Raw genomic sequence first — 26,751 nt, 5'->3', positions numbered from 1 at the left:
AAGCAGCCCCAACCTCAAAAAATGTTTTCAATAAAAAAAGGTCACTTCAATAATAATAAAAAAATTCAATCAAAGAAAAAAACGTTTTCTCAATAGAAAAAATATTTGAGACTAAAAAACAAATGCATTCAAACACATTTTTTCTTTGAAATTTTTTCATTATTGAATTCAGTTTTTATTTGACTGAAAATATATTTTTTGATTGAAGTCATATTTTTGGATTTGAGCCATAAAATGAGTAGGACGTTTGTTTCTTTATTACTCAATCACAAAAGATAGAACTTCAATCAAGAAAATTTATTTTCAATCAAAGCAAAAAAAAAAAAAAAGTGTTCGGAGTGTTTCGACTTTGTTTTGGCATTCAAACACCTTTTTTTCAATCGAAGTGAAAAAAGTTTTGAAGCCTGTTTTTGCGATTGAATCATTTTGACACAAACATCCCACAGTGGGCGGATGCTTCTCCATTGGTCGGGCATGTTTGAGTGACAATATTTGGAAGTTCCTGCAGAGCTGGTTGATGGTCTGCAAGAGCTGACTGCAGTGCTCAGCTCACATCTAGCACAGGATACTGTTCCTCCGCTCTACAACGATATAGCCACCACATGTTGGACAGGGAAAGTAGGACGGAACTTCCAAATATTGAGCACCAGCTCGAGCAAACGACAACTCTTGATTGCATACAAACAGGAGGTACTCCAAATCAATAGGTACTCTGTTGACGACAGAGCCCAACCTATCCCTTAACCTCACTAAATACTATTGTGCCATTGGATGCCTGCAATGAGATATTAATCCACTGCGTTAATATAACGTGCTTAACAGTGTTTATATAGCCTATAATATGAAGTGTGCTGAGGGCACTGTACTCACAGTAAATTCAGTATCGTGGATACTACAATGCAGCTGCAGCTGGTGGTGGAATAAGTAGTGGCCTGCGCCTGCAACCACAGATGCAGTGTCAGCCGCACAAACATACGACTATAGAAAAGACTGACTTCCCCGCACACAAGTAGCTTCTTCTGGAGAGAGATTCGTCATTGGTGTGGACACCTGTCACTCAAACATGCCCGACCAATGGAGAAGCATCCGCCCACTGTGGGATGTTTGTGTCAAAATGATTCAATCGCAAAAAACAGGCTTCAAAACTTTTTTCACTTCGATCGGAAAAAAAGGTGTTTGAATGCCAAAACAAAGTCGAAACACTCCGAACACTTTTTTATTTTTTTTGCTTTGATTGAAAATAAATTTTCTTGATTGAAGTTATATCTTTTGTGATTGAGTAATAAAGAAACAAACGTCCTACTCATTTTATGGCTCAAATCCAAAAATATGACTTCAATCAAAAAATATATTTTCAGTCAAATAAAAACTGAATTCAATAATGAAAAAATTTCAAAGAAAAAATGTGTTTGAATGCATTTGTTTTTTAGTCTCAAATATTTTTTCTATTGAGAAAACGTTTTTTTCTTTGATTGAAGTTTTTTTATTATTATTGAAGTGACCTTTTTATTATTGAAAACATTTTTTGAGGTTGGGGCTGCTTTTGTTTTCATCGAGTAATAAAGAAACAAATGTCCTACCCATAATATGGCTCAAATCCAAAAATATGACTTCAATCAAAAAATGTATTCTCAACAAAAAGAAATTTCTATCAAAGAAAAAACGTGTTTCTATGCAATTTTTTGGGTCTCAAATGGTTTTTTTGCGTTTGAACAAGTTTTTTGTTTGATTGAAAACGTTTTTTTTGATTGAAGTGAAGTTTTTTCTGATTGAAAACATGTTTTGAGATTGGAGCAACTTTTTTTTCGATTGAAGAATAAAGAAACAAATTTACCTTCATAGAGGCCCGTCTGGTTCAGTTTTAGTGTCCATCTGTCTTCACCTCTGGAGCAGCTCTGCTCTGTCAGAAGTTCTTCTCACTCCTTTACAGAATGAAACCCACAGATATGAGGACAGGCAGACTGGTTATCAAGTTGGTTCTGTAGATAACTGAATGTGTGGAAGCTGCACCTCCTGAACAGGTGGGACACCTGATCTCCAACACTTTGGTCCAACCAGGAGGGATTGATCTCAGCAGGCCTCACAGAGGAGATGCAAGGAGGAGAACATGTTGGAGTTCAGATCACATGTTAGAGCTGGACATGAGCTGGACAGGCTGGAGATGTTACACCATGAAAAAGAGCCGGTCGTCATAGTAACAGTCAAAAACAAACATTGAAGATGTTTACAGCCTTGTTTGTGGTGCAACAAACAAACATCACTGATTTGGTTTGTTTCAGGATCTGTTCAGTAAACAAAAAGGTTACCTGGATGAAGAGCTCGACTACAGGAAGCAGTCCATGGATCAGGCCCACAAGGTCAGCAGAACATTCTGCACCACAGAACTATAGAATGATAGTGAGGTACAGACCATTCTACACTACAGAATGTTGTGGTAATGCTGCTCAGGTGATTTAATGTCTGAAGTTATCGATGTGACCATTGAACCAATCAGCTGCAGTCTGTGTTCAGGTCGTCACAGCAGGAAGCTGAGGCTCATCAAGATGAATCACTTCCAATAAATATGATGCTGCAAAGCCAGTCAGAAAACAAGAGTTTGTCTGTCAGACAGGTTTCAGTTCATTAACCAATAAAAATGACAGATAGGAACACGTGACAGCAGATCATACGTGTTCTCACTGTGTGTCCTCCTGCAGAGGATCCTAGAGCTGGAGGCCATGCTGTTTGAAGCTCTTCAGCAGGAAGAGGAGTCCAGGATGGAGGGTTTGAAGATGGAGGAGGGCCGCCTGTCCGAGACTCTCACTGAGGAGGAGAGGGAGGAGCTAAGGAGGGCCATGGACCAATGGAAACGCACCGTGATGTGTGAGCTGAGAGAGAGAGACGCACAAATTCTCCGAGAGAGGATGGAACTACTGCAGCTCACCCAGCAGGTAGACGGCAACACAACAGGTACACAACAGGCACACAACAGGTATATGGCAGGCACACAACAGGCACACAACTGGTATATGACAGGCACACAACAGGTATATGACAGGCACACAACAGGCACACAACAGGCACACAACAGGCACACAACAGGTATATGACAGGCACACAACAGGCACACAACAGGCACACAACTGGGAAACAACTGTAACACAACAGACACACAACAGTCACACAACAGGCACACAACAGGCACAGAACTGGGAAACAACTGTAACACAACAGACACACAACAGTCACACAACAGGTACACAACAGGAAAACAACAGGTACATAACAGAGACACAACAGGCACACAACAGGTACATAACAGAGACACAACAGGCACACAACAGGCACACAACAGGCACACAACAGGTATATGACAGGCACACAACAGGCACACAACAGGCACACAACTGGGAAACAACTGTAACACAACAGACACACAACAGTCACACAACAGGCACACAACAGGCACACAACAGGTACACAACAGGAAAACAACAGGTACATAACAGAGACACAACAGGCACACAACAGACACACAACAGACACACAACAGGCACACAACAGGCACACAACAGGAAAACAACAGGTACATAACAGAGACACAACAGACACACAACAGGCACACAACAGGCACACAACAGACACACAACAGGTACACAACAAGCACACAACAGTTACACAACAGACACACAACAGACACACAACAGGCACACAACAAGCACACAACAGTTACACAACAGACACACAACAGACACACAACAGGCACACAACAAGCACACAACAGTTACACAACAGACACAAAACAGGCACACAACAGTTACACAACAGACACACAACAGACACACAACAGACACACAACAGGTACACAACAGACACACAACAGGAAAACAACAGGTACATAACAGAGACACAACAGACACACAACAGGAAAACAACAGGTACATAACAGAGACACAACAGGCACACAACAGTTACACAACAGACACAACAGGTACACAACAGGTACACAACAGACACACAACAGGTACACAACAGGTACACAACAGACACACAACAGACACACAACAGGTACACAACAGGACAACGACAGGTACACAACAGGAAAACAACAGGTACATAACAGAGACACAACAGACACACAACAGGACAACGACAGGTACACAACAGGAAAACAACAGGTACATAACAGAGACACAACAGACACACAACAGGACAACGACAGGTACACAACAGGAAAACAACAGGTACATAACAGAGACACAACAGGCACACAACAGTTACACAACAGACACACAACAGGTACACAACAGGTACACAACAGACACACAACAGGTACACAACAGTTACACAACAGACACACAACAGACACACAACAGGTACACAACAGGACAACGACAGGTACACAACAGGAAAACAACAGGTACATAACAGAGACACAACAGACACACAACAGGACAACGACAGGTACACAACAGGAAAACAACAGGTACATAACAGAGACACAACAGACACACAACAGGACAACGACAGGTACATAACAGAGACACAACAGGCACACAACAGTTACACAACAGACACACAACAGGTACACAACAGGTACACAACAGACACGCAACAGGTACACAACAGACACAACAGGTACACAACAGACACACAACAGACACACAACAGGTACATAACAGAGACACAACAGGCACACAACAGGTACACAACAGACACACAACAGGTACACAACAGACACACAACAGACACACAACAGGCACACAACAGACACACAACAGGTACACAACAGGTACACAACAGACACACAACAGGTACACAACAGGCACACAACAGGAAAACAACAGGTACATAACAGAGACACAACAGGCACACAACAGTTACACAACAGACACACAACAGGTACACAACAGGTACACAACAGACACAACAGGTACACAACAGACACACAACAGGTACATAACAGAGACACAACAGGCACACAACAGGTACACAACAGGTACACAACAGACACACAACAGGTACACAACAGACACACAACAGGCACACAACAGGCACACAACAGACACACAACAGACACACAACAGGTACACAACAGACACACAACAGGTACACAACAGACACGCAACAGGTACACAACAGACACAACAGGTACACAACAGACACACAACAGACACACAACAGGTACATAACAGAGACACAACAGGCACACAACAGGTACACAACAGACACACAACAGGTACACAACAGACACACAACAGACACACAACAGGCACACAACAGGCACACAACAGACACACAACAGATACACAACAGGTACACAACAGACACACAACAGGTACACAACAGGCACACAACAGGAAAACAACAGGTACATAACAGAGACACAACAGGTACACAACAGACACACAACAGGTACACAACAGGTACACAACAGACACACAACAGGTACACAACAGGCACACAACAGGTACACAACAGGACAACGACAGGTACACAACAGGAAAACAACAGGTACATAACAGAGACACAACAGGCACACAACAGGTACACAACAGACACACAACAGGTACACAACAGACACACAACAGGTACACAACAGGCACACAACAGGCACACAACAGGACAACGACAGGTACACAACAGGAAAACAACAGGTACATAACAGAGACACAACAGGCACACAACAGGCACACAACAGACACACAACAGACACACAACAGGTACACAACAGACACACAACAGACACACAACAGGTACACAACAGGCACACAACATGTACACAACAGACACACAACAGGCACACAACAGGTACACAACAGACACACAACAGGTACACAACAGACACACAACAGGCACACAACAGGTACACAACAGGCACACAACATGTACACAATAGACACACAACAGGCACACAACAGGTACACAACAGACACACAACAGGTACACAACAGACACACAACAGGCACACAACATGTACACAACAGACACACAACAGGCACACAACAGGTACACAACAGGTACACAACAGGCACACAACAGGCACACAACATGTACACAACAGACACACAACAGGCACACAACAGGTACACAACAAGTACACAACAGGTACACAACAGGTACACAACAGGTACACAACAGGCACACAACAGGCACACAACAGGCACACAACAGGCACACAACAGACACACAACAGGCACACAACATGTACACAACAGACACACAACAGACACACAACAGGTACATAACAGACACACAACAGGTACACAACAGGCACACAACAGGTACACAACAGACACACAACAGGTACACAACAGACACACAACAGGCACACAACATGTACACAACAGACACACAACAGACACACAACAGGTACACAACAGGTACACAACAGACACACAACAGACACAACAGGTACACAACAGACACACAACAGGTACACAACAGGTACACAACAGACACACAACAGGTACACAACAGACACACAACAGGTACACAACAGGTACACAACAGACACACAACAGGTACACAACAGACACACAACAGGTACACAACAGGTACACAACAGACACACAACAGGTACACAACAGGCACACAACAGACACACAACAGGTACACAACAGACACACAACAGGTACACAACAGACACACAACAGGCACACAACAGGCACACAACAGGCACACAACAGGTACACAACAGGTACACAACAGACACACAACAGGCACACAACATGTACACAACAGACACACAACAGGTACATAACAGACACACAACAGGTACACAACAGGCACACAACAGGTACACAACAGACACACAACAGGCACACAACAGGTACACAATAGACACACAACAGGTACACAACAGACACACAACAGGCACACAACAGACACACAACAGACACACAACAGGTACACAACAGGCACACAACATGCACACAACAGGTACACAACAGACACACAACAGGTACACAACAGACACACAACAGGTACACAACAGACACACAACAGGTACACAACAGGCACACAACATGTACACAACAGACACACAACAGGCACACAACAGGTACACAACAGACACACAACAGGTACACAACAGACACACAACAGGCACACAACATGTACACAACAGACACACAACAGGCACACAACAGGTACACAACAGACACACAACAGGTACACAACAGGCACACAACAGACACACAACAGGTACACAACAGGTACACAACAGGCACACAACATGTACACAACAGACACACAACAGACACACAACAGGCACACAACAGGTACACAACAGACACACAACAGGCACACAACATGTACACAGCAGTTACACAACAGACACACAACAGGCACACAACAGGCACACAACAGGTACACAACAGGTACACAACAGGTACATAACAGACACACAAGAGGTACACAACAGGCACACAACAGGTACACAACAGGTACACAACAGACACACAACAGGCACACAACAGGTACATAACAGACACACAAGAGGTACACAACAGGCACACAACAGGTACACAACAGACACACAACAGGTACACAACAGACACACAACAGGCACACAACATGTACACAACAGACACACAACAGACACACAACAGGCACACAACAGACACACAACAGGCACACAACAGGTACACAACAGGTACACAACAGGCACACAACAGGTACACAACAGGAAAACAACAGGTACATAACAGACACACAAGAGGTACACAACAGGCACACAACAGGTACACAACAGGCACACAACAGTTACACAACAGACACACAACAGGCACACAACATGTACACAACAGACACACAACAGGCACACAACAGGAAAACAACAGACACACAACAGGTACACAACAGGCACACAACAGGAAAACAACAGGCACAAAACAGGTACACAACAGGTACACAATAGGCACACAACTGTAACACGACAGGTACACCTCAGATGACCTCTAGTGACCTCTAGTGACCTCCCACCAAGCAGGCAATTTTCAGATGTGGTGCGTTTGAAAGCAGATGTGAACACATACCTAAACAGCAGTAAATAAAAACAGGAACACAACAGGCAGTGTGTGGTCACAGGATTGAGTGTTTGATGTTGTGGGTCTGTGTGACAGAGAAACAAGGAGCTGGAGGAGTTTATAGAAGCACAGAAGCGGCAGATCAAAGAGCTGGAGGAGAAGGTAAACACAAAGAGACACACATGTACGAAGTCCAAACTAACAACATGTGAAGAAAACATCCCATCCCTGAATTCGACTGATTCTGCTCTCTGTGTTTCCTTCAGTTTTTATTCCTGTTTCTATTCTTCTCTTTGGCCTTCATCCTCTGGTCCTAGTAGCAGGTTAGTGACATCACCCAGGTTACAGTTTAACCAGGTAAACCCAGTTTAACCAGGTGAACAGGTGTTTTGCCGTCACAGAGCACATGTTCAGGTGTAACCTTTGTCCTCCACAGTCCAGCAGCTGGACCTCGGGCTCGGTCCAGATCGGACAGGTGTGTCAGAAGGTTTCCTACCTGAGCCTTCCCTGCTGTCAGCCAACCAGAGCACGGACCTGCCGTCGGCCGAGTCTGCAGCTGCTGCATCACACCTTCCTAGAATGCCGCTGTGCTGTCGGGATGATGGGTGGTTTCCATGGTAACGGAGGGACACTGTTGGTACTGAAGGATCAGCTGAGTCACTCAAACTGGTGCTGGACCCCTGATGCTAGTGGAGCTAGCGGAGGTTTCTGGTTCCTGCAGTTAGCTCAGCTGGTTGGTGCACTGGGTCTGAAGGAGGGAACTAACAGAGATCCATCTGAAGCCCAGCAGAGGGTGCTACGTTCAATGGAGAACATCTGTAAGAACACAGATGGAGAACATCAGCAGCTGTTCTGATAGAAGCTCAAGTTAATTATTCTTTGTTCTGACTGGCTGTCAGGATTCACGCCATAGAGGTTAAGGAGCTAAAGTTACAGTCTGCAGCCTGCTTGGTTCTCCTGGGACCAGAAGCTGATGAAGGAACCATCTTCAGGATATCAGGAGGTCTGCTGGGGGTGAAAGTGTGAGGAGAACCAGAGAACTCTCTGAGCAAAACTACAGAACCAAACAAAATTATGTTCCATGTAGGCCCAGGTGATCCAGACTAACCAGGCCCAGGTGATCCAGACTAACCAGGCCCAGGTGATCCAGACTAACCAGGCCCAGGTGATCCAGACTAACCAGGTCCAGGTGATCCAGACTAACCAGGCCCAGGTGATCCAGACTAACCAGGTCCAAGTGATCCAGACTAACCAGGCCCAGGTGATCCAGACTAACCAGGTCCAGGTGATCCAGACTAACCAGGCCCAGGTGATCCAGACTAACCAGGTCCAGGTGATCCAGACTAACCAGGTCCAGGTGATCCAGACTAACCAGGCCCAGGTGATCCAGACTAACCAGGCCCAGGTGATCCAGACTAACCAGGTCCAGGTGATCCAGACTAACCAGGCCCAGGTGATCCAGACTAACCAGGCCCAGGTGATCCAGACTAACCAGGCCCAGGTGATCCAGACTAACCAGGCCCAGGTGATCCAGGTTGTTGGTGCGGTTAGACAGATTAATTTGCTAACACTGATGGAATAGTACAGCATGAGGTGACTGAGTGATGGAGGATAATTTCACAGAACTAAAGGAGATTAAATGATTATATCACTCTATATGATTTATTAGAACTTTATGAAATTATGCACCTTTTTATTCTGCTGCTGGAAATAAAAACTGAAATTACAGTTCAAATAAAAAGTTTACATTTAAAAAATAACTTGCTATTTTGTACTTTAGTTAATTTTAATGTTAACTTGTTTGTTGGGGTTTTTGTTTGTTTGTTTTTGACATTTTGAGGTTTGAGGTTTGTGAGATTCACTTTCCATCTTCAGTTTGATGTCAGCAGTTTGTTCTTTCAGTGCCAAACTGACTCTGATAATCTTTGGAGGTGGAGTAAAAAAACATCAGCAGTTCGTGTTCCTCTGTGTGAATTATCTTCTGCAAGCGTCCTCATTGTCAGCCTGAGGAATCTGTTACTGTTGTTTTAAACCTGGATGTTGTACTTTTATTATTCCAGATGATATTTTTCTATCCCTCCTGTGAGTTGGAGCTCTGTGAACATCTGAGAAGAAGATTGACAGTTTGATGTGATTAAAAATGGTAGAAACCACAATGAACACCAAAGCGAGTTTGTGTTTCTTTTTGGCAAAAGGGATGTCCTGATCAAGTTTTAATGCCTTGATCTGATCCAAGTCTTTTAATATTTAGTATCTGCCCGTCCCAACCAGACACCATTTTGTTTCCATTCACTCAATATGGGACGTGCAGCGTGAGGTGCACATTCACGAAAACTATGGATTGTTTACTGATTTCAAGACATGTTTTGGACAAAATATTTTACTGGCTTGTTTTGTCTGGATGTCCAAGGTTGGATTATGGCCATTTTTTGTGGAATATTTTCATCTGTGACTAGTTTTGAGCCTTCAAAGGTGAGTTCTGCTGTTTACGTTATTTGCTGTTTGTTGGACAAATGTGTTTATATTACCCGCTGTGGTAATCACATCTGAAAGTGGTTTATACCGGCGGATTCATGAGAATCTAAGCTTTCCATGGGTGTATAATGTTTCTATCATCGAGTTTGCAGCTTCGGTCAATTTAGCAAAATACGTTTGCACATACGGGCCGCTGAAGTTTAACGGGTTACCCCGTTAAACTTCAGCGGTATTTCATGCATCTCCATGCATGAAAATGGTCAAAGTCAAAATAACCACAGCTGCCTAAAATCACATCAAACTTTTCTATCTGTCATTCACCCATACATCATAACATGAAAGTACATACATGGGACTAACCTGGCACAAAAACCATGATGAAGTCGGTTTCCATCCCACTCTCCGGACTTTATTTTCCCACAGTTTCATTCTTTCAGGATCACTGGGAAATCTAAACATGTGGAATCCCTTCTCTGATCGATTTGTGCACCCAAAGGCACAACAGCCCGTCATTTTTCAGGGATTTATGAAGCGAAAAAGGACCTAGAATTACTCTCTGCGGTGTAAACAACGTTAACAGGAAAACCCGGCGTTCATGAATAGGAAACAAAATGGCTCCTATAGATCACGTGACCAAATTTTTTTGGACCCGTCATGTTGATACTCTGATAATATAGGGACTCCATATAGAGACCAGAGGAGGTGTCAGCATCAGCATCAGCATGGGACAAATGTCCACTAAGCTCAATTTGTGTTACAAAAAATGCATTATTGATTAATAGCACTGCTGATTGTTGATTAAGAATCGTATTGTCAATCAGCATCCGGCCACATGCTGAGTTCTCCCTTGACAACATCTGTGCGGCTGTGAACAGAAACTAAGAAAAAGGCCTTGCTTCGTGCTGATACCAGTTAGTTAACAATTGTTTTTTTGACCCTGATTCAGAATGGTCTGACTGCACCTCTCTATCATTCTTTTGTTCTGTAGTGTAGAATGCACCTCACAAGTCTATCTTGTTTGTGTTTCTTTAAACCAATCATCGTTGTCATGGGCGGGGCTAAGAACAGGATCATGTGAGTGCTTTTTCTGTTAAATAGTGACGGAGGAAACTTGTTTCCTGTGGACAAACACTTCATCATTCCAAAGGCTGATTCCCTGCAAATTAAATACCACAAACACTAATGAGAGACGACTTTCTGATCAGACTTTCACTGATAAAACAAACAGAACCTGATAACCGGAGCCCTACTGGTGAAGCCTGCTGATACTTCATCTCTGCAGGAGCTCCCAAGACTCAGAACCACAGAGTTGATGGTTATATGTTGCAGAACCTTATTAAACTGACATCACAGAAGTTAGTGTGAAGTGGAACAGATCAGCTTGTTGGTTGAGAGTGTCAGTCACAAGTTCTTTTGGTCCTGAACTGCTGGGTTTGATCCAGATAATCCAAACCATCAGCAGAATTTAGTATTTTCAGTGTTCAGGTTTCTGCTCAGAGGCTGTTGTTTCCTGTAGTGATGGGATTTAAAACAGATGAAGGTTTCTACCTGAGTCAGATTAACTGACAAACATAACTCTGTGATCCATGTTTACCTCTGATGCAGCAAAAACCTTTAATTATTCCTGAGACATCAAGAATCAGTAAATTCTAAGGCCTCCAGATATCACTGACAAAATACAGTGTCGTGTTTAGATCATATCTGTATATACATGTTATTCTGTATATAAAGACTGACAGACTGACTGTATACTATATATAATACTAGGGTGTGTGTGTATATATATATATATATATATATATATATATATATATATACATGAAAGGTTCATGTTAACAGGAAATAAAATGTACATTTTTGTTTTAGTCCGCTGTGTGTGTGTGTGTGTGTGTGTGTGTGTGTACGTGTTTATCTATACTGGTGGGGACTTTGACCTGACTCCACGCTATCTCGGTGGGGACTCGTGTCACGGTGGGGACCAAAAATGAGGTCTCCACGGGGGGAAACAGTGTTTTCTTGGCCATGTTGTTGTTACTGAAAAAAGCAAAAGTGCAAAAACGTTTGTTTAGGGTTAGACATTGTTTTGGTCTGGGTTAAGGTTAGGGTTAGGGTTAGGGGTTAGATATGAATGGGAGTCAATGGTAGGTCCCCACGGGGATATAAGAACCAGACGTGTGTGTGTGTGTGTGTGTGTGTGTGTGTGTGTGTGTGTGTGTGTGTGTGTGTCATTACATAAAGTGAATCTGACAAAGAAATTTGGTTCAAACTGCAGTGACTTCAGAGCTTCAGAGCATGAACAGTAATGAGCACTGATCTGTGTGTGTGTGTGTGTGTGTGTGTGTGTGTGTGTGTGTGTGTGTGTGTGTGTGTGAACACAGAGACACATTCAGTAAATAAATAAGTGATATCTGATCGGTGATCAGTAATCCCTACAGTCAGCAGGTCTGTTCTCTTCAGATTTCTCCACTGCAGACTTCAGAACATCGATGAGCTTCTGGACGGATTCAAACCAACAATCTCTGACCAGAAACTGATCATCCAAGTTAGCTTAATTCTGATTGAGTCTCAAAGATCAAAATCAATCAATGTATTGGTAGATGATTGGTGTGGAGCCTCAGCCTGATGTCATCCAGGTAATCCAAAGGTGGATCCAGTTTGCAGGATGCTATGGATGCTGCTTTAGATGAACTTTCTGATTCTACAACCTGATCAGTCAATGATCAACCAATAAAACAGATCATAGAAAACAGTGTGGTCTGATCCTTCAGCTACTGATCCAGGAACTCTGGAGATGCAGTTCATCCAGAACATCTGAGCTTTGGTCGAAGGTCATCAACCTCCTCAGAAGTCTTTGTCATGGTGCCCCCTGCTGCTGAACTCCCACAATGCTCTCTGCTTTAGCCTCCTCTGGTCTCTAAAGAATTAAACAGGAAAAGGCTCCATCTGGTGGAACAACCAAGAACTACAGCTGGTCTACATCTACTGACATCAGACCAGGATTTCTACATCTGTTGGAGCTTGTGGAGCCTCAGGAACAACAAAGTTCCTGTTCAGGAAGTAATGTTCTGTAGCATAAACACTGATGTAATAACTTTAATGTACTAGAAGTGTGTATTTTCAGGAAATATTATCAGATTGCGAGTAATAAATGAGTTGGACCAGGACTTCACGAGTTGAAGCTGATCTTCATTCTTCTTCAGATTTGTTTTTCATCTCTCTTCTTGCAGCTCCTTCGTGTTTCTTCTCCTCTTCATCCCTCTCAGTGTCAGTTTGAGGTCATGTTTCCTCCCCCTCATTGGCCTCCTTTTTCCTCCTCCTCCTCCTCCTGTCTCCTCATTTATGGTCTGAGGTCCTCAGCCAACCGGCCTCTTCCTCCTCCTCCTCCTCTTCCTCTGCAGCTCCTCTCTGATCATCACTTCTCTCCATCATGTCTGAGAGGAGGTTTTCTCAGGAGGACGACTGCTCGTCTCTGCTGTCTCGGCTGGGCTCCGACTCTCCTCGTCCTAGGATGAAGTATGGAGGGATGTTCTGCAACGTGGAAGGAGCCTTCGAGAACAAGACTCTGAACTTTGAGTCCTTCAGTCCACAGATGCAGAGACGGCGAGCCACTCGGACCAGAACCGATGGAGGCCAGATGGTGGTGTATCCGTCTGGACACGCCCAGGAAAATTACGGCAAGAGAGAGGTACAGTCTGATCAGTTTACCATGCAGCAGGAAAACCAAACTCACTGTAACCCTGATGAGCATCACCAGCATCAGACTACAGCTGGAAATGTCCTGCAGTCATTATTGTCTGTTTCCTATCAGCTGAAATTATTTTTGTTTAGTGAATGTCAACATTAGAAAAGCTGCTGTATGACGACACTAAAAAAACAAGGCTTGGGATCAACAAAAATACTGAACACAACCGTTTGTGTTCATCTGTGAATTCAGAAAACAATCATATTACGTTCAGCCAAATTAAAGGTATTTTAATAAACTGAAGATGGAGGAAGAGACTCAGAACTGGTTGAGTTCAAATGAAACACATAATGAGTATCAACTTTAAAAACACTGTTCTCAAAGGTTGATCTAAATTATCCATCAACTCAACGGAGTGCTGGGAACCAATATTGAACAATACTCTAGAGGCTTAGGATGGGTTGATGCAGCTGGATTGTTGCCTGGTTGTTGTGTGGTGGTTGTCTGGTTGTTGTTTAATTTCTTGTCTGATTGTTGCCTGGTTGTTGTGTGGTGGTTGTCTGGTTGTTGTCTGGTTTTTGACTGCTTGTTGTCTGGTTGTTAACTGGTTGTTTTCTGGTTGTTGACTTCTTGTGGTCTGGTTGTTGCCTAGTTGTTGTCTGGTTGTTCACTGCTTGCTGTCTGGTTGTTGTCTAGTTGTTGCCTAGTTGTTGTCTGGTTGTTCTTCCAGATGAAGGGTTTCCCAGCTGGAGTTCAGATTCTGAGTCTCCATCAGCTGCTGGCTGATGAACTCTTCAGCAGATCAGTTTCCATCTAGACCCTCCAATGTTCAGAAAAGCTTCTCTGGACTCTTCACCTCTGCATCTGCATACAAACATCAGTTTTCATTGAGTTTTACTAAAAATCTCGGTGCAGCTGCAGTTTCCAGTGAAAAAACATTAAAGATAAAATTATAATCCGAGGATAGAGGAGAGAAAAACTCTGATTAAAAGATGCTGATTTAAAGACGTCCCTCTGGACTTATGTTGAACCTTTAGCTGAACTGAAGACTGAATGTTTTCATGTTACACTTCTGATGAAAACACAGCAAAAGCAACAAACACAATTTAAATAATATACACAACAGACACAATAAACAAACAACAAACAGACCACAGGTGGTGAGGATGGGGAACAAGGTCTCCACAGCGCTCACAGTGAGGACTGGAACCTCACAGGGCTGCTGCCTCAGCCCAAAACTGTTTGCGCTTTACACACATGGCTGTACTTTCACTCAGGACAATAACATCATTATTAAGTACGCAGATGACACGACCATCCTCGGCCTCGTCAGAGGAGGGGATGAGTTGTCATACAGAGAACCGGTTCACAAAACAACTGTCTACGGAGAGAACAATGACCTCATACTTAACACGGATAAATCAAAAGAACTCATCATAGATTTCAGGAGACGAGCCAAACCTCTGCAACCACTCACCCTCAAAGACACCACGGTGGAACGACCTGACAGCTACAAGGTCCTGGGCCTGAACATCTCAGAGAGCCTCAGCTGGGCCAATCACACTGCCATCACTGTGAAAAAAAGCTCAGCAGAAGCTGCGCTTCATTCGGGTGCTGAAGAAGGCTGGACTAGGAGGCCAGCCTCTCACCCCAGCCTGCAAAGGTTTGGTTGAGAGCGTCCTCAGCTGCACCATCACAGTGTGGAATGGCAGCACCGCTGGGGCTGAGCAGAAATCACTCCAGTGTGTCATCAGGACTGCAGAGAAAGCTGTTTGCTCTGCCCTCCCATCTACAGACACCATGTAAACACATCGGTGCCAGTGGAAAGCACAGAACATTCTGAAGGACAAACTCCATCCAGCTCATGACCATAGACTGTATATAAAGATGGACGTAGCTTCTGGCTCCAGAATTGAAGCAAACCCGGAAGTGTCAAAAACTTGCAATATCACGCCGTCCACTAGGGTTGGCTCCAAAAAGCTTTTTCTCCATAGACCCCAATTCATTTTTGGAAAAAATAAAATTTGATAGACTGATGTTCTACAGCTCAGGATTTTTTTCTCGTTAGTTTTCATGGTCAAAATGAGAGATCAGGTGGGCGATCTTAAAATAAATCAATACTGAATTTTAAATAAATCGTTAAAGTTGGCGGAGCCAGGGGGCGTGGCATAACATTAAAATACTGTGACATCACACAAATTACGAGGGACAAAGGTGCAATAAGCATTTTATTGATTGTTGATTGTTTTTTATCTATTTTATTTATTTTTAAATCATTTTATCTATTTATCTATTCAAGATAATATCTGTAGCTAATTTTAATTTATTTAAACTTTAGTGTGATTTGTTTCAGGGTTCTTGTTTTTTTCTTAATTGTTGCTAAATCAGTCTTATTTTGACTTGGAGTCACATACAAGAATTCCAGTGTACCTGTACTGTGATGTCCTGTGCAAATGGCAATGAATTCTATTCTATTCAACAAAGACAACAAAAGCAACAAACACAATAAACACAACAGACAAACAACAAAAGCAATAAACACAACAAACGCGGCACTGTGTTAGAAAACGTTCCCTTCATGTTAGATTAAATACTCCACAGTGCTCTGTCCCATGTGTAGGATTCTGAATGCAGTGCTTTTACCTGTGATGAAGTATTTCGGTACTTCAGTATTGCTCTCTGTGCAGTATTTCAGAACTATTGAAGGCTTTTATTTTGAAACTCAACGCCGGCAGATGTTTGAGGGACGACGGGGTGACGTCAGAAGCGACATCATCAACAATAGCTGCTGTGTGAGCGCGCGTGCGAGTGGATCAATCAGCCGATCTCGAATCGATCAAGGATGTCGTTCCAAAACAAGAAGAACAGCACGAGACCCGCGGTAGGTCCAACCGAGCCGAGCCGAGCCGAGCCGAGCCGAGCCGAGCCGGTGCTCTCGGGAGGGAGGATGCTGCAGCTCCGCCTGTCAATCACCGCCATTCAGAGGCTGAGAGCGGGAGAACCGGACCGAACCGAGCCGGACTGAGCCGCAGAGGCCGGAGCAGCTGCTGCAGCCCCGGCCTGGTTCGGTCCGGCTCGGCTCGGCTCGGCTCGGCTCCTCTGGAGCATGCAGACCGGTTTCACAGTCATGACGCTTTACTGTGCAGCGGTGCGTTCAGGAGCGGTGGGACGATTCAGCTCCGCCCAGAATCTAACCCGGTTTCAGTTCTGACCCGGTTCACAGACTGGTTCTATCAGAACCCGGTCTAACAGGTCACCTGACTTCACCCGTGACGACATCGGTCTAACTGTTGTAATCAATGAAACTGATCAAGTGTTTAAAACAACTGAATAACAGGTTTAATCATTACAGGTTATCTATAGTTTAAATGTAAATCTGCAGATGAGGAGTTATTCTTTAAAAACAGTCGTTAGCGTTACCGTCTGTCTGAACCTCGGGGCTAAATGTTGGTTCTCCAGGTCCAGATCCAAACGGTTCAGCTGGAATCAGAACTTTCTAAAAAGTTGTAAACCATCAGACGGCTCTGATTCTTGTTCTGTATTCACGGTGTTTGGTTGTTGATCCCATAAAACCACAGGAGCTGAAATAAAGCCGACATTTTGGCAACATCAGGTTTTTATGGTGCAGTTCACTTCCTGTCTGTGTCCAGGGCGACCGCCTGGTCATCAAAGGAGGAAAAGTGGTGAATGACGACCAGTCGTTCTACGCAGACGTCTACATCGAGGACGGGACCATCAAGTAAATCTATCTAATCAATAATCACTCTGTTTGAGCCGAGCATGAACACCTGTCCTCCAGGTGTGTTACAGCTGCTGTCTTGTCCTCTTCAGACAGATCGGTGAAAACCTGATCGTCCCGTCCGGTGTGAAGACTGTGGACGCCTACGGTCAGCTGGTGATCCCCGGAGGCATCGATGCCAACACCAGTCTGCACGCCCCGCAGAAAGGCCTGAACCCGGCCGACGACTTCTACCACGGAACCAGAGCCGCCCTGTCCGGAGGAACCACCACCATCAGTACGTGATCAATAATCAATGCAGAGCCCCATCAGTCACTGATGAATAATCCATCAGTCAGTGATCAATAATCTGTCATCAGTATTGATCATGCTGCTTGTGTTCCAGTGGACCACGTGTTGGTGGAACCAGGGACTAGCTTACTGTCAGCGTTTGATCAGTGGAAGGAGACGGCAGAGCAGCAGGCGTGCTGCGACTTCTCCCTCCACCTGGACATCACCCGCTGGCATGAAGGGCTGTACGAGGAGCTGGAGACACTGGTCAAAGATAAAGGTGATCAATAATCAGTAAAGATAAAGGTCAGATCACAGGTCAGTCATCAGAAATCCATAGTACTTTGTATTACTGCAGTACTGTGTGTTTTTGTATTTCAGGTGTGAACTCCTTCCTGCTCTTCATGACCTACAAAGATAAATTCCAGAGCTCCGACTCTCAGGTGACCAACACAGAAATTTTGTTGTTTTTGTTCAAAGGTTGTGACGTGTGTTGTTGTTGTTTCCAGAGGTGTGTGTCCACCCCTCACATGGCAACGTACCGCACCTGAACATGTCACGGCCGGTGGGCGGTCACTAGTGGACCACAGCGTGGTCACATGACCGAGCTTTCAGCTGACAGTCCAGCAGATGAGTCTGATAAACACAGCAGCTGGACCACAAACTTTCCCTTTTATTTCTAAAACACTGATGGTTACCATGTGTGCTCAGATCCAGCTGTTAGAAGCTTCTCCTCCACAGTGAACTGTGTTCAACACCTTCTTTAAGCTGCTTTCCTCCCCTGATTGGACAAACGCATCGACTCGGGCGCTGGTCTGCTCCTGGATTTCAAACCGGACCAACATGGCGGCTCGGCTGCAAACTTTGTCTATTATTACAAAAACACTTCAGGGAAAAGTGTTTCTGAAATCATTTGAGGAGAGAAATAAGCTGCAGCAGCTGAATGTGTCCTGGTTTTATTTCACTGATGATTAGTTTAGATGTTTGAGGACAGTTTCAGGATGTGTGGAATCTCTGCATGCTGGAGTCCAGTCTATGTAAATGAGCTGCAGGTAAACACACCGGATCACAGCTGGAAACACCCCACATGTGGCATTCTGGTCCGGTTGTGGTGCGTTTCCATCTGTGATCCGGTGTGTTTACCTGCAGCTCATTTGCATAAAGTAGACTGGACTTCTACTTTATGTAAATTAGATGCGGCGTGCAGAGATTCCCCAAAAGCTCGGTCATGTGACCACGTAGTGACCTGCTGTTGCTGTCATGTGACCATGCTGTGGTCCACTAGTGACCGCCTGCTGGCCGTGTGATGTTCACATGTGATGCGTTGCCGTGTGGGAAAATCACATACAGTGGACACACGGCTTCAGGTTGTGATGTTTGTTGTTGTGTGTAGGTTGTGATGTGTGTTATTTGTTTAAATTTGTTTGTTTTTCCTTGTTTGTTGTTATTTGTCATTGTTGTTTGTTTATTGATGGTTTTATTTGTTGCTGTTTGTATTGTTTCTCGTTTGTTGTTGTTTATCTTGTTTGTTTGTGGTCTCAGCTCTACGAGGCATTCGGGGTTCTTCGGGATCTCGGAGCGATGGCACAGGTCCACGCTGAGAATGGTGACATCATTGATGAGGTAATCAAGCCTGAACAATGAGGCAGGAGCGTTCATTATTAATTAATGCTGTTGATTAACAATAAAGAAACAGAAGTTTCCTGTTTCATGTTAGAACCTCAGCCAGTTTAAACTGGTTTAACTGGTTGTTTGCATTTCAGGAGCAGAAGAAGCTTCTGTGTCTCGGCATCACTGGACCTGAAGGACATGTTTTATCTCACCCTGAAGAGGTATGTATACTGGAGACACACCTGAGACACACCTTCGACTCACCTGTACCACATCTGAGATTCACCTGTGTGATGTGTGTGTTGTCGCATTGTGTCTCAGGTGGAGACGGAGGCGGTGTATCGGGCCATCACCATTGCCAAACAGGCCAACTGCCCCCTGTACGTTACCAAGGTGATGAGTAAATCTGCTGCTGATGTCATCGCTAAAGCAAGGAAGAAAGGTGACATCACGATCCCCACCTATACCATCATTGTCCATGGCTTACTGCTGCACCTCAAACTGGTACCCTTCTGTCCTCAGGTATGGTGGTGTACGGGGAACCAATCACAGCCAGCCTGGCTACTGACGGCTCTCAGTATTGGTCCAAAGACTGGGCCACAGCTGCTGCCTTCGTCATGAGCCCACCCCTCAATCCAGACCCTTCAACTCCGCAGTATCTGACCTCCTTGTTAGCATGGTTAGCATTCACCTCTCTGTTAGCATGGTTAGCATTCACCTCTCTGTTAGCATGGTTAGCATTCACCACTCTGTTAGCATTCACCTTTCTGTTAACATGGTTAGCATTCACCTTTCTGTTGGCATGGTTAGCATTAACCTCTCTGTTGGCATGGTTAGCATTAACCTCTCTGTTGGCATGGTTAGCATTAACCTCTCTGTTGGCATGGTTAGTATTCACCTCTCTGTTAGCATTCACCTCCCTGTTAGCATGGTTAGCATTCACCTCTCTATTAGCATGTTTAGCATTCACATTTCTGTTAGCATGGTTAGTATTCATACACTGCATAGCAATTAAGTAATAAAGTGTACAATGGTGCCAGACCTCCCAGTCCCATCAACAGCCGCTGTGTAAAATGAGCCCAGAAATATCCAGTAATATCCAGTTACTGTACTGCAGTACTGCAGGTGCAGCTTACTGAGGGCAGATGAACCCTTACCTGACTGATGCAGTAATGCAGCTGATGTAACAGTGGGCTATGGTTAGTGTCTCTGGATACAAGCATGTTAACAGAGCAGCTCCACCTCCCTGTCCAGGTGTGTGAGGAGGTGGTCTCAGGTGTGTGAGGAGGAGGTCTCAGGTGTGTGAGGAGGTGGTCTCAGGTGTGTGAGGAGGAGGTCTCAGGTGTGTGAGGAGGAGGTCTCAGGTGTGTGAAGAGGAAGTCGCAGGTGTGTGTGTGTGTGTTTTGCAGTGGGGACCTCCAGGTGACCTCCAGTGCTCAGGCCAGCTTCTCCACCGCTCAGAAAGCTGTTGGTAAAGACGACTTCACTTTGATCCCGGAGGGAACCAACGGCGTCGAGGAGAGGATGTCGGTGGTCTGGGACAGAGCTGTGGTGAGACAACAGGACAGGCTGACAAACCGACCAATCGCCAGCCTCCTCTCAGTCACATGATTCCATCCAACAGTTTGCAGTGTTTCTGTGTTTATTGTCCAGTCTGAATGTCCTCCTGGTCTCTGTCCAACCCCTGAGTATCTCTATCTCTCTGTCTCTCTGTGTCTTTGTCCATTCATGCTGTGTCCTTTATTGTGTCTCTGCAGTCGACGGGGAAGATGGATGAGAATGAGTTTGTTGCAGTAACGAGCACCAATGCTGCTAAACTCTTCAACATGTACCCTCGTAAAGGTAATAAACGGTGTCCTGAAGACAGATAACACAGTAGGACAGAGGACAGAAACACTTAAGTCCTCTGTATGTCAGTTCCCTCAGCAGTAACCCACCGTCTCTGTGTTCAGGAAGGATCGCCGTCGGATCGGACGCCGACATCGTCATCTGGAACCCGAAGGAAACACGAACTGTTTCTGCAAAGTCTCATAACCTGGTAACCGATCTCTAACCTCTGGTCAGTCTGTCCATCCATCACCAATCATCACCACCAACCATCTTCTGTCTGCAGACGCTGGAGGTCAACATCCTGGAGGGTCTGGAGCTTCGAGGCGTCGCATCGCTGGTGATCAGTGCCGGCCGAGTCGTCCTGGAGGATGGAAAGCTCACCGTCGCAGAAGGTTCTGGACGCTTCATTCCCAGAAAGGCATTTCCAGACACCGTCTATAAGAGGATCAAAGCCCGCAGCAAGGTAGCAAACAGGTTAGCCTCTGACCAGAGCTAACCAGAGCTAACCAACTAACCAGAGCTAACCTCTGACCATTAACCAGCTAACCAGAGCTAACCTACAGGGTAACTGAACTAGCTAACCAGGTAACCAGTTGGTTGTTTAACTGGTGATCAGTAGTATCGGGTAGGTAGCCAGTAACAGATTAGTTGTTTACAGCTGGATGTCGACAGGTAGCACCTTTAGTTGTTATCTGATTGATGAACTGATTAACAGCTGGTTGATTGATTACACATCTGATTGATGAACTGAGTGATCATTTATTGATTCCAGGTCATCTTGATGAAGTAATCGATGAATAGATCAATAAATATTAATAATACAGAATATTTCTGAGGGCTTCAGATGGTTCTGTCTCCTCGTCTCAGATGGCCGAGGCTCGCGGCGTTCCACGTGGAAACTATGATGGTCCGGTCCATGATGTCATCAGTATGACCAAATCGGTCCCACCCACTCCGACCACCAGGGGGCCCCCATGTCCAAAGACCCAGCCTGGTCCCCGAAACCTCCACCAATCAGGATTCACCCTGGCTGGTAGGAACACACAAACATGTGCAGGGCTGAATCCCAAACCGCCCCCTACACACTCCCCCTCCACTACCGAGTGTCACTCCAAAAGAAGTCACACTTGCAGCTGTGGAGGGCACCTATTATTGAAGGGGGAGGGTATAAATACGATCGTCAGGAATGGGACGCCCTGTCGCCTCACCGGAAAACGGAAGACGTCATCGCCATGGTAACACAAAGACGCCTACTGTCATGGCTGTAGCGCTGTGGCACAGGTTGCAGGCAATGATGTAGGGGCTACATTCTGCTTCAAATAATTTGAAGTCATCCCACATGTTTTCCAATCCTATTATCTGGCATTTCAAATCCAACAAATGAATAAATGAATTCTGTCAGTTGTGTTCAAATTTTAAGGTGTCAGGGTGCACAATTAAATCAAACGTCAGCAGAGAAGAAGATTTGTTTCTTTTGTTTTATCTTTTTTCACCACTTTTTTTGTGATGTTCTGTCAGTGTGAAAAAGGCGTGGGAGAAATAAAGGACGAATGTGGAACTCACATCGATATGTTTGTTTCCTCCTCCATGTCGACGTTGCACTTCCTGAAAAAGTTGTCCAGAGTGAGCATCGATGCAGACTCGCTATTTAAGGGCTGAACAGTCCACTCTCCCTCCGCACTACGCGGTTTGGGACGGCCCTTAATATGGAGGACCCTCCACGGGAACGCACAAACGGAGGGATAGTGTGTAGGGATAGTGTGTAGGGGGCGGTTTGGGATTCAGCCCAGGAGTCTGATCAGTCACCTGATCATTACAGGGATGTGGTGCATTGTGGGTAAACATACAGCAGCTAAATGAGGCAGAAAAAGACTTTCATAAAAGCAGCAGAAACACAGCGCCCCCCCTGAGCTCCCTTCACATGACTGAAATAAGAAATAAAATGAAATGAAATAGAATAGAATAAGAAATAAAATAAAGATAGTTAAAGATAAATCCAGAGAAGAGCCTATGATAATGAACTCTGTTCTTCTTCTTGTGTCCAGGAGCTCAGATTGACGACCACATCCCTCGCCGCTCGGCTCAGAGGATCGTAGCGCCTCCTGGTGGTCGGTCCAACATCACGTCGTTATCGTAAAGAGTCAGAGAGTGGCTTCAGTTTGTTCTGAAGTTCCTGCGTTTCTACCAACAGCTGAATCTTAGTACAGTGGTACTGTAGTTAGCGCTGAATGTTACAACTTGGTGTTTTGAATCTTCTCAGAAATCCAACTTTACTGAATAACGTTTCATCATGTCCTTCCTAAAACTCGTCCTCATGTCTGTCAGCTCTGACAGTAGTCATAGTAGTGATAGTAGTAGAAGTACAACCATGTTTCCTTTCACCTGACTGTACCATTGATTCACCTATCAGACCTCTCCAGGTGTTTCTCTCTGACAGCTGGAAACATCCTCGTCTTTCCATGAACTCTGTGTGTTTGTTGTGAATTCGATCCACTGTAGTCAGTCTGGAACAGGACCTGATTGAATCAATCAGTCAGTATTGTTTGATCAGCTTCGTCTCTGAATCAGACTAACGCTGTGGATGGTGCTAATAAATCCAGTGTAGCCTGCTAGTAGCAATCCCTTCAAACCACGCCCCCTGCAGGAAGTAAACACATTGACCCCACCCCCACAAGTGTGAAGCACTGATGTCATCATCACAGAAACAGCTGATCATAGATGTATTAACGAGCCCACTGCACATGCTCACTACAGTTTCTGACGTCCATCATTCCATCAGTTCTGACAGTTTCCCTTAATTAAAGGACTTTTTTAGTCATTAGTCAGTGTGGGATCGAGACCTTTTAAAGGAAGTAACATTGTTACTGCCCTTTAACAGCTGACCTCCGGGAGGCATTGTACGACTGGATCCAGCTGGAAGACGTCAATAACATCGACCACAACCTCTGACGACCCTACAACTGACCTGTTTTCAGCGTGTGATGTCACAGTTGTCTCCTCCAATAGCTAGCCTGCTATGGCCTCTGATTTTTACTGGTGTGGTTGGTTTCTAAAGAATCCACGATCATTTTGTATTTTTTACAGTTTTTGTAACCTGGAGTTGTTAGCATGAGCATAGTGTTAGCATTAGTGTAGTATTAGCATAGTGTTAGCATCAATGTAGTATTAGCATGGTGTTAGCATTAGCGTAGTGTTAGCATCAATGTCGTATTAGCATAGTGTTAGCATAGAGTCCATGCAGCCACCAGCAGTCATTTTGGTGCTTCGCTGTTGCTATAGTAACATGTTGTTAGAGGATGTGATGGAGAACAGACGGTGTACATCAGCAGAGTACAGCCAAGTGATTCTAAACTTTGTCCCCTCACAGTAATCAGATTGCTTCTGTCTCTGGTATCAGATTACAAACTCAGATTCTATATTAAATTCAGGCTCCACAGCAGGAACCTGGTGGAACTAAGGTGAGGTTCTTTGGTTTCTCCTTCAGTCCTGAGCATGGAGGAGACCAGAGTCCACTCGTTTCTGCTCACATCTTCTCACATTCTTCTGTGTTCTTCAGCTGCTCTTTGCTGGAGGGGTTGTGTTGCTCTACCTTTCTTTGGAGAACACCTCAAAGGTCCTGCTGGCTTCAGGACTCACACTGTCCAGGTCCTGGTTCCACTTGGTTCTAGTGGAGAAGCTCTGGTGTGATGTTGTCCCTTGGATGTTCTCCTGCTGGAATGTTCCTCTTCTTCATCTGGTCAGCCAGTAGTCTTGTTCCTCCTCAGACCTTCATGCTGCATCTAAAAATGTCTTCAACACCTTCTGACCTCATGCAGCCCCAGATCATCACACTCCCACCTCCGTGCTTCACTGTCAGGACCATCCATCCACTGTGGTAGTCCTGGTCAGGTTCTCACCAAACATCTGGACTCCATCTGAGCCCAACTCATTGATCTTCATCTGACCAGAGAGTGTTATCCAGCATCCATCAGGCTTCTTCTCATGTTCTTCAGCAAACTTTCATCTGGAAATTTAGTTCTGAGCAGCCACCAGGTTTAGTTCTGGTCCTCCGTCCATAGAGGATGATGTTCTGAAGGTTCCTCCACACTGTCTGAGCTTCACACTAACTCTGGTTTCCATGGAGAACCCTTGAACCAAGTCTGAAGCAGCTGATGTCTGTTTTTACAGCTGGATGGAGAAAGTAGTTCACTGTCTGTGGAGTCATTTTAGGAGCTCTGATCAGTGGAACTATGACTCCTTCTAGACCTCCTGATTAGTGGAACTATGACTCCTAGACTTCCTGATTAGTGGAACTATGACTCCTCAGATGTTTTTCTTCCTCTGTTCAGTTCTTCTCCATGTGGAACCATGATGCAGACATAGATAGACCCAGTCCATAGGTCCAGAACTGAGAACGTTCTGCTGTTTTCAGCTCCTTTTAGAACCATGTTCATCGGGTAGACTGACTGAATCACAGCTGGACTCAGTTTGGTTCTTTTGAGTTCCTAATCTGGCTTTCTAAGTCTTTGGTAAAGGATTTGTACGTGCCCTAAACATTTAGTGACACCTCTTCTTGTTGTTCATATGGTCAAACTGATTCCACATGAAGCTATAGCAGCTAGCTTAGCTTAGCTGACAGAAAATAGAGGAAACAAGTAGCTTAGCTTAGATTAAAGACTGGAAACAGGGAAGCAGCTAGCTTAGCTTAGCTGCTAGAAAACAGAGAAAATAGCTAGCTTAGCTTAGCTGTCAGAAAACAGAGGAAGCAACTAGCTTAGATTAAAGATTGGAAACAGGGAAGCAGCTAGCTTAGCTTAGCTTAAAGACTGGAAACACCTGGTTACAGCTGGATCCAACATGGCGGTGGTGCTTTTTCCATCCTGTCAGATGTGCTGGAGCCAAAATGGAGGACTGAGCTCTTTGTGCTACCATGGCAGTATGTACAGGAGGGTGTTACCATGGCGACAGTGCTTCTGTTGTTGTTGTTGTTGTTCCTGTGGTGAATGTAAAAATTCTTCATGTTGTGATGAGAGCTGCATGAATAAACCAGAGAAACACAACAGAGTGAAATGTCTGTTCATTTAGCCCATCTGTGTCCCTTCAGATGAGCTAGAGATGCTAAGCTAACAGCTAAATAGACTAGTAGAACTCTGGAG

General features: G+C 44.7%; 2 protein-coding genes across 11 annotated transcripts in view; both read left to right on the top strand.

The window, feature by feature from the left end:
• The window catches only part of jakmip3 (Janus kinase and microtubule interacting protein 3), a 48,268-nt gene extending 38,099 nt beyond the window's left edge, over positions 1-10,169 (top strand). The window contains exons 20-34 of one of the 9 annotated variants that reach the window (XM_051939939.1): positions 2,280-2,357; positions 2,697-2,971; positions 3,027-3,290; positions 3,324-3,455; positions 3,533-3,631; positions 3,687-4,377; positions 4,433-4,465; positions 4,510-5,295; positions 5,384-5,570; positions 5,659-6,065; positions 6,264-6,558; positions 6,592-7,526; positions 7,582-8,171; positions 8,276-8,332; positions 8,446-10,169. In XM_051939939.1, coding sequence (XP_051795899.1) covers positions 2,280-2,357; positions 2,697-2,971; positions 3,027-3,290; positions 3,324-3,455; positions 3,533-3,631; positions 3,687-4,377; positions 4,433-4,465; positions 4,510-5,295; positions 5,384-5,570; positions 5,659-6,065; positions 6,264-6,558; positions 6,592-7,526; positions 7,582-7,914 — 4,515 coding nt within the window. In that variant the 3' untranslated portion in view covers positions 7,915-8,171; positions 8,276-8,332; positions 8,446-10,169. Of the gene's footprint in view, positions 1-2,279; positions 2,358-2,696; positions 3,291-3,323; positions 3,478-3,532; positions 4,378-4,432; positions 4,466-4,498; positions 5,296-5,383; positions 5,571-5,658; positions 6,066-6,263; positions 6,559-6,591; positions 7,527-7,581; positions 8,172-8,275; positions 8,333-8,445 lie in introns of those variants that run through there. The other 8 variants (XM_051939940.1, XM_051939942.1, XM_051939943.1 and 5 more) reach the window with 8 other exon arrangements.
• A 6,725-nt stretch (positions 10,170-16,894) lies between these two features.
• Positions 16,895-26,655, top strand: dpysl4 (dihydropyrimidinase like 4). 2 transcript variants are annotated; one of them, XR_007938166.1, is made up of 15 exons: positions 16,895-17,047; positions 17,817-17,905; positions 17,998-18,182; positions 18,291-18,455; positions 18,557-18,618; positions 19,718-19,798; positions 19,939-20,007; positions 20,108-20,228; positions 20,309-20,465; positions 21,196-21,337; positions 21,544-21,628; positions 21,739-21,824; positions 21,900-22,090; positions 22,484-22,649; positions 23,662-26,655. XR_007938166.1 is itself a non-coding variant. In XM_022221355.2 (15 exons), the coding sequence occupies exons 1-15, from the start codon at positions 17,009-17,011 to the stop codon at positions 23,751-23,753; spliced, it is 1,719 nt and encodes a 572-aa protein (XP_022077047.1). In that variant the 5' UTR covers positions 16,896-17,008; the 3' UTR covers positions 23,754-26,655. The 2 variants fall into 2 exon arrangements, 1 of the variants encoding a protein (XP_022077047.1); XM_022221355.2 differs by having other exon boundaries at positions 16,896-17,047; positions 21,900-22,079.
• The last annotated feature ends 96 nt before the right edge of the window (positions 26,656-26,751 follow it).

The sequence above is a fragment of the Acanthochromis polyacanthus genome, chromosome 19 (genome assembly GCF_021347895.1).
Source record: "Acanthochromis polyacanthus isolate Apoly-LR-REF ecotype Palm Island chromosome 19, KAUST_Apoly_ChrSc, whole genome shotgun sequence".
NCBI classification, from domain to species: domain Eukaryota; kingdom Metazoa; phylum Chordata; class Actinopteri; family Pomacentridae; genus Acanthochromis; species Acanthochromis polyacanthus.
This window is presented reverse-complemented; position numbering and strand designations above follow the sequence as displayed.

Coding starts and splice junctions, on each gene's coding strand:
- dpysl4 (XM_022221355.2), top strand. CDS start 17,009: ATGTCGTTCCAAAACAAGAAGAACAGCACGAGACCCGCG. Junction 18,183..18,290: donor CGGAGGAACCACCACCATCA/GTACGTGATCAA, acceptor CTTGTGTTCCAG/TGGACCACGTGTTGGTGGAA. Junction 21,338..21,543: donor TGGTCTGGGACAGAGCTGTG/GTGAGACAACAG, acceptor GTGTCTCTGCAG/TCGACGGGGAAGATGGATGA.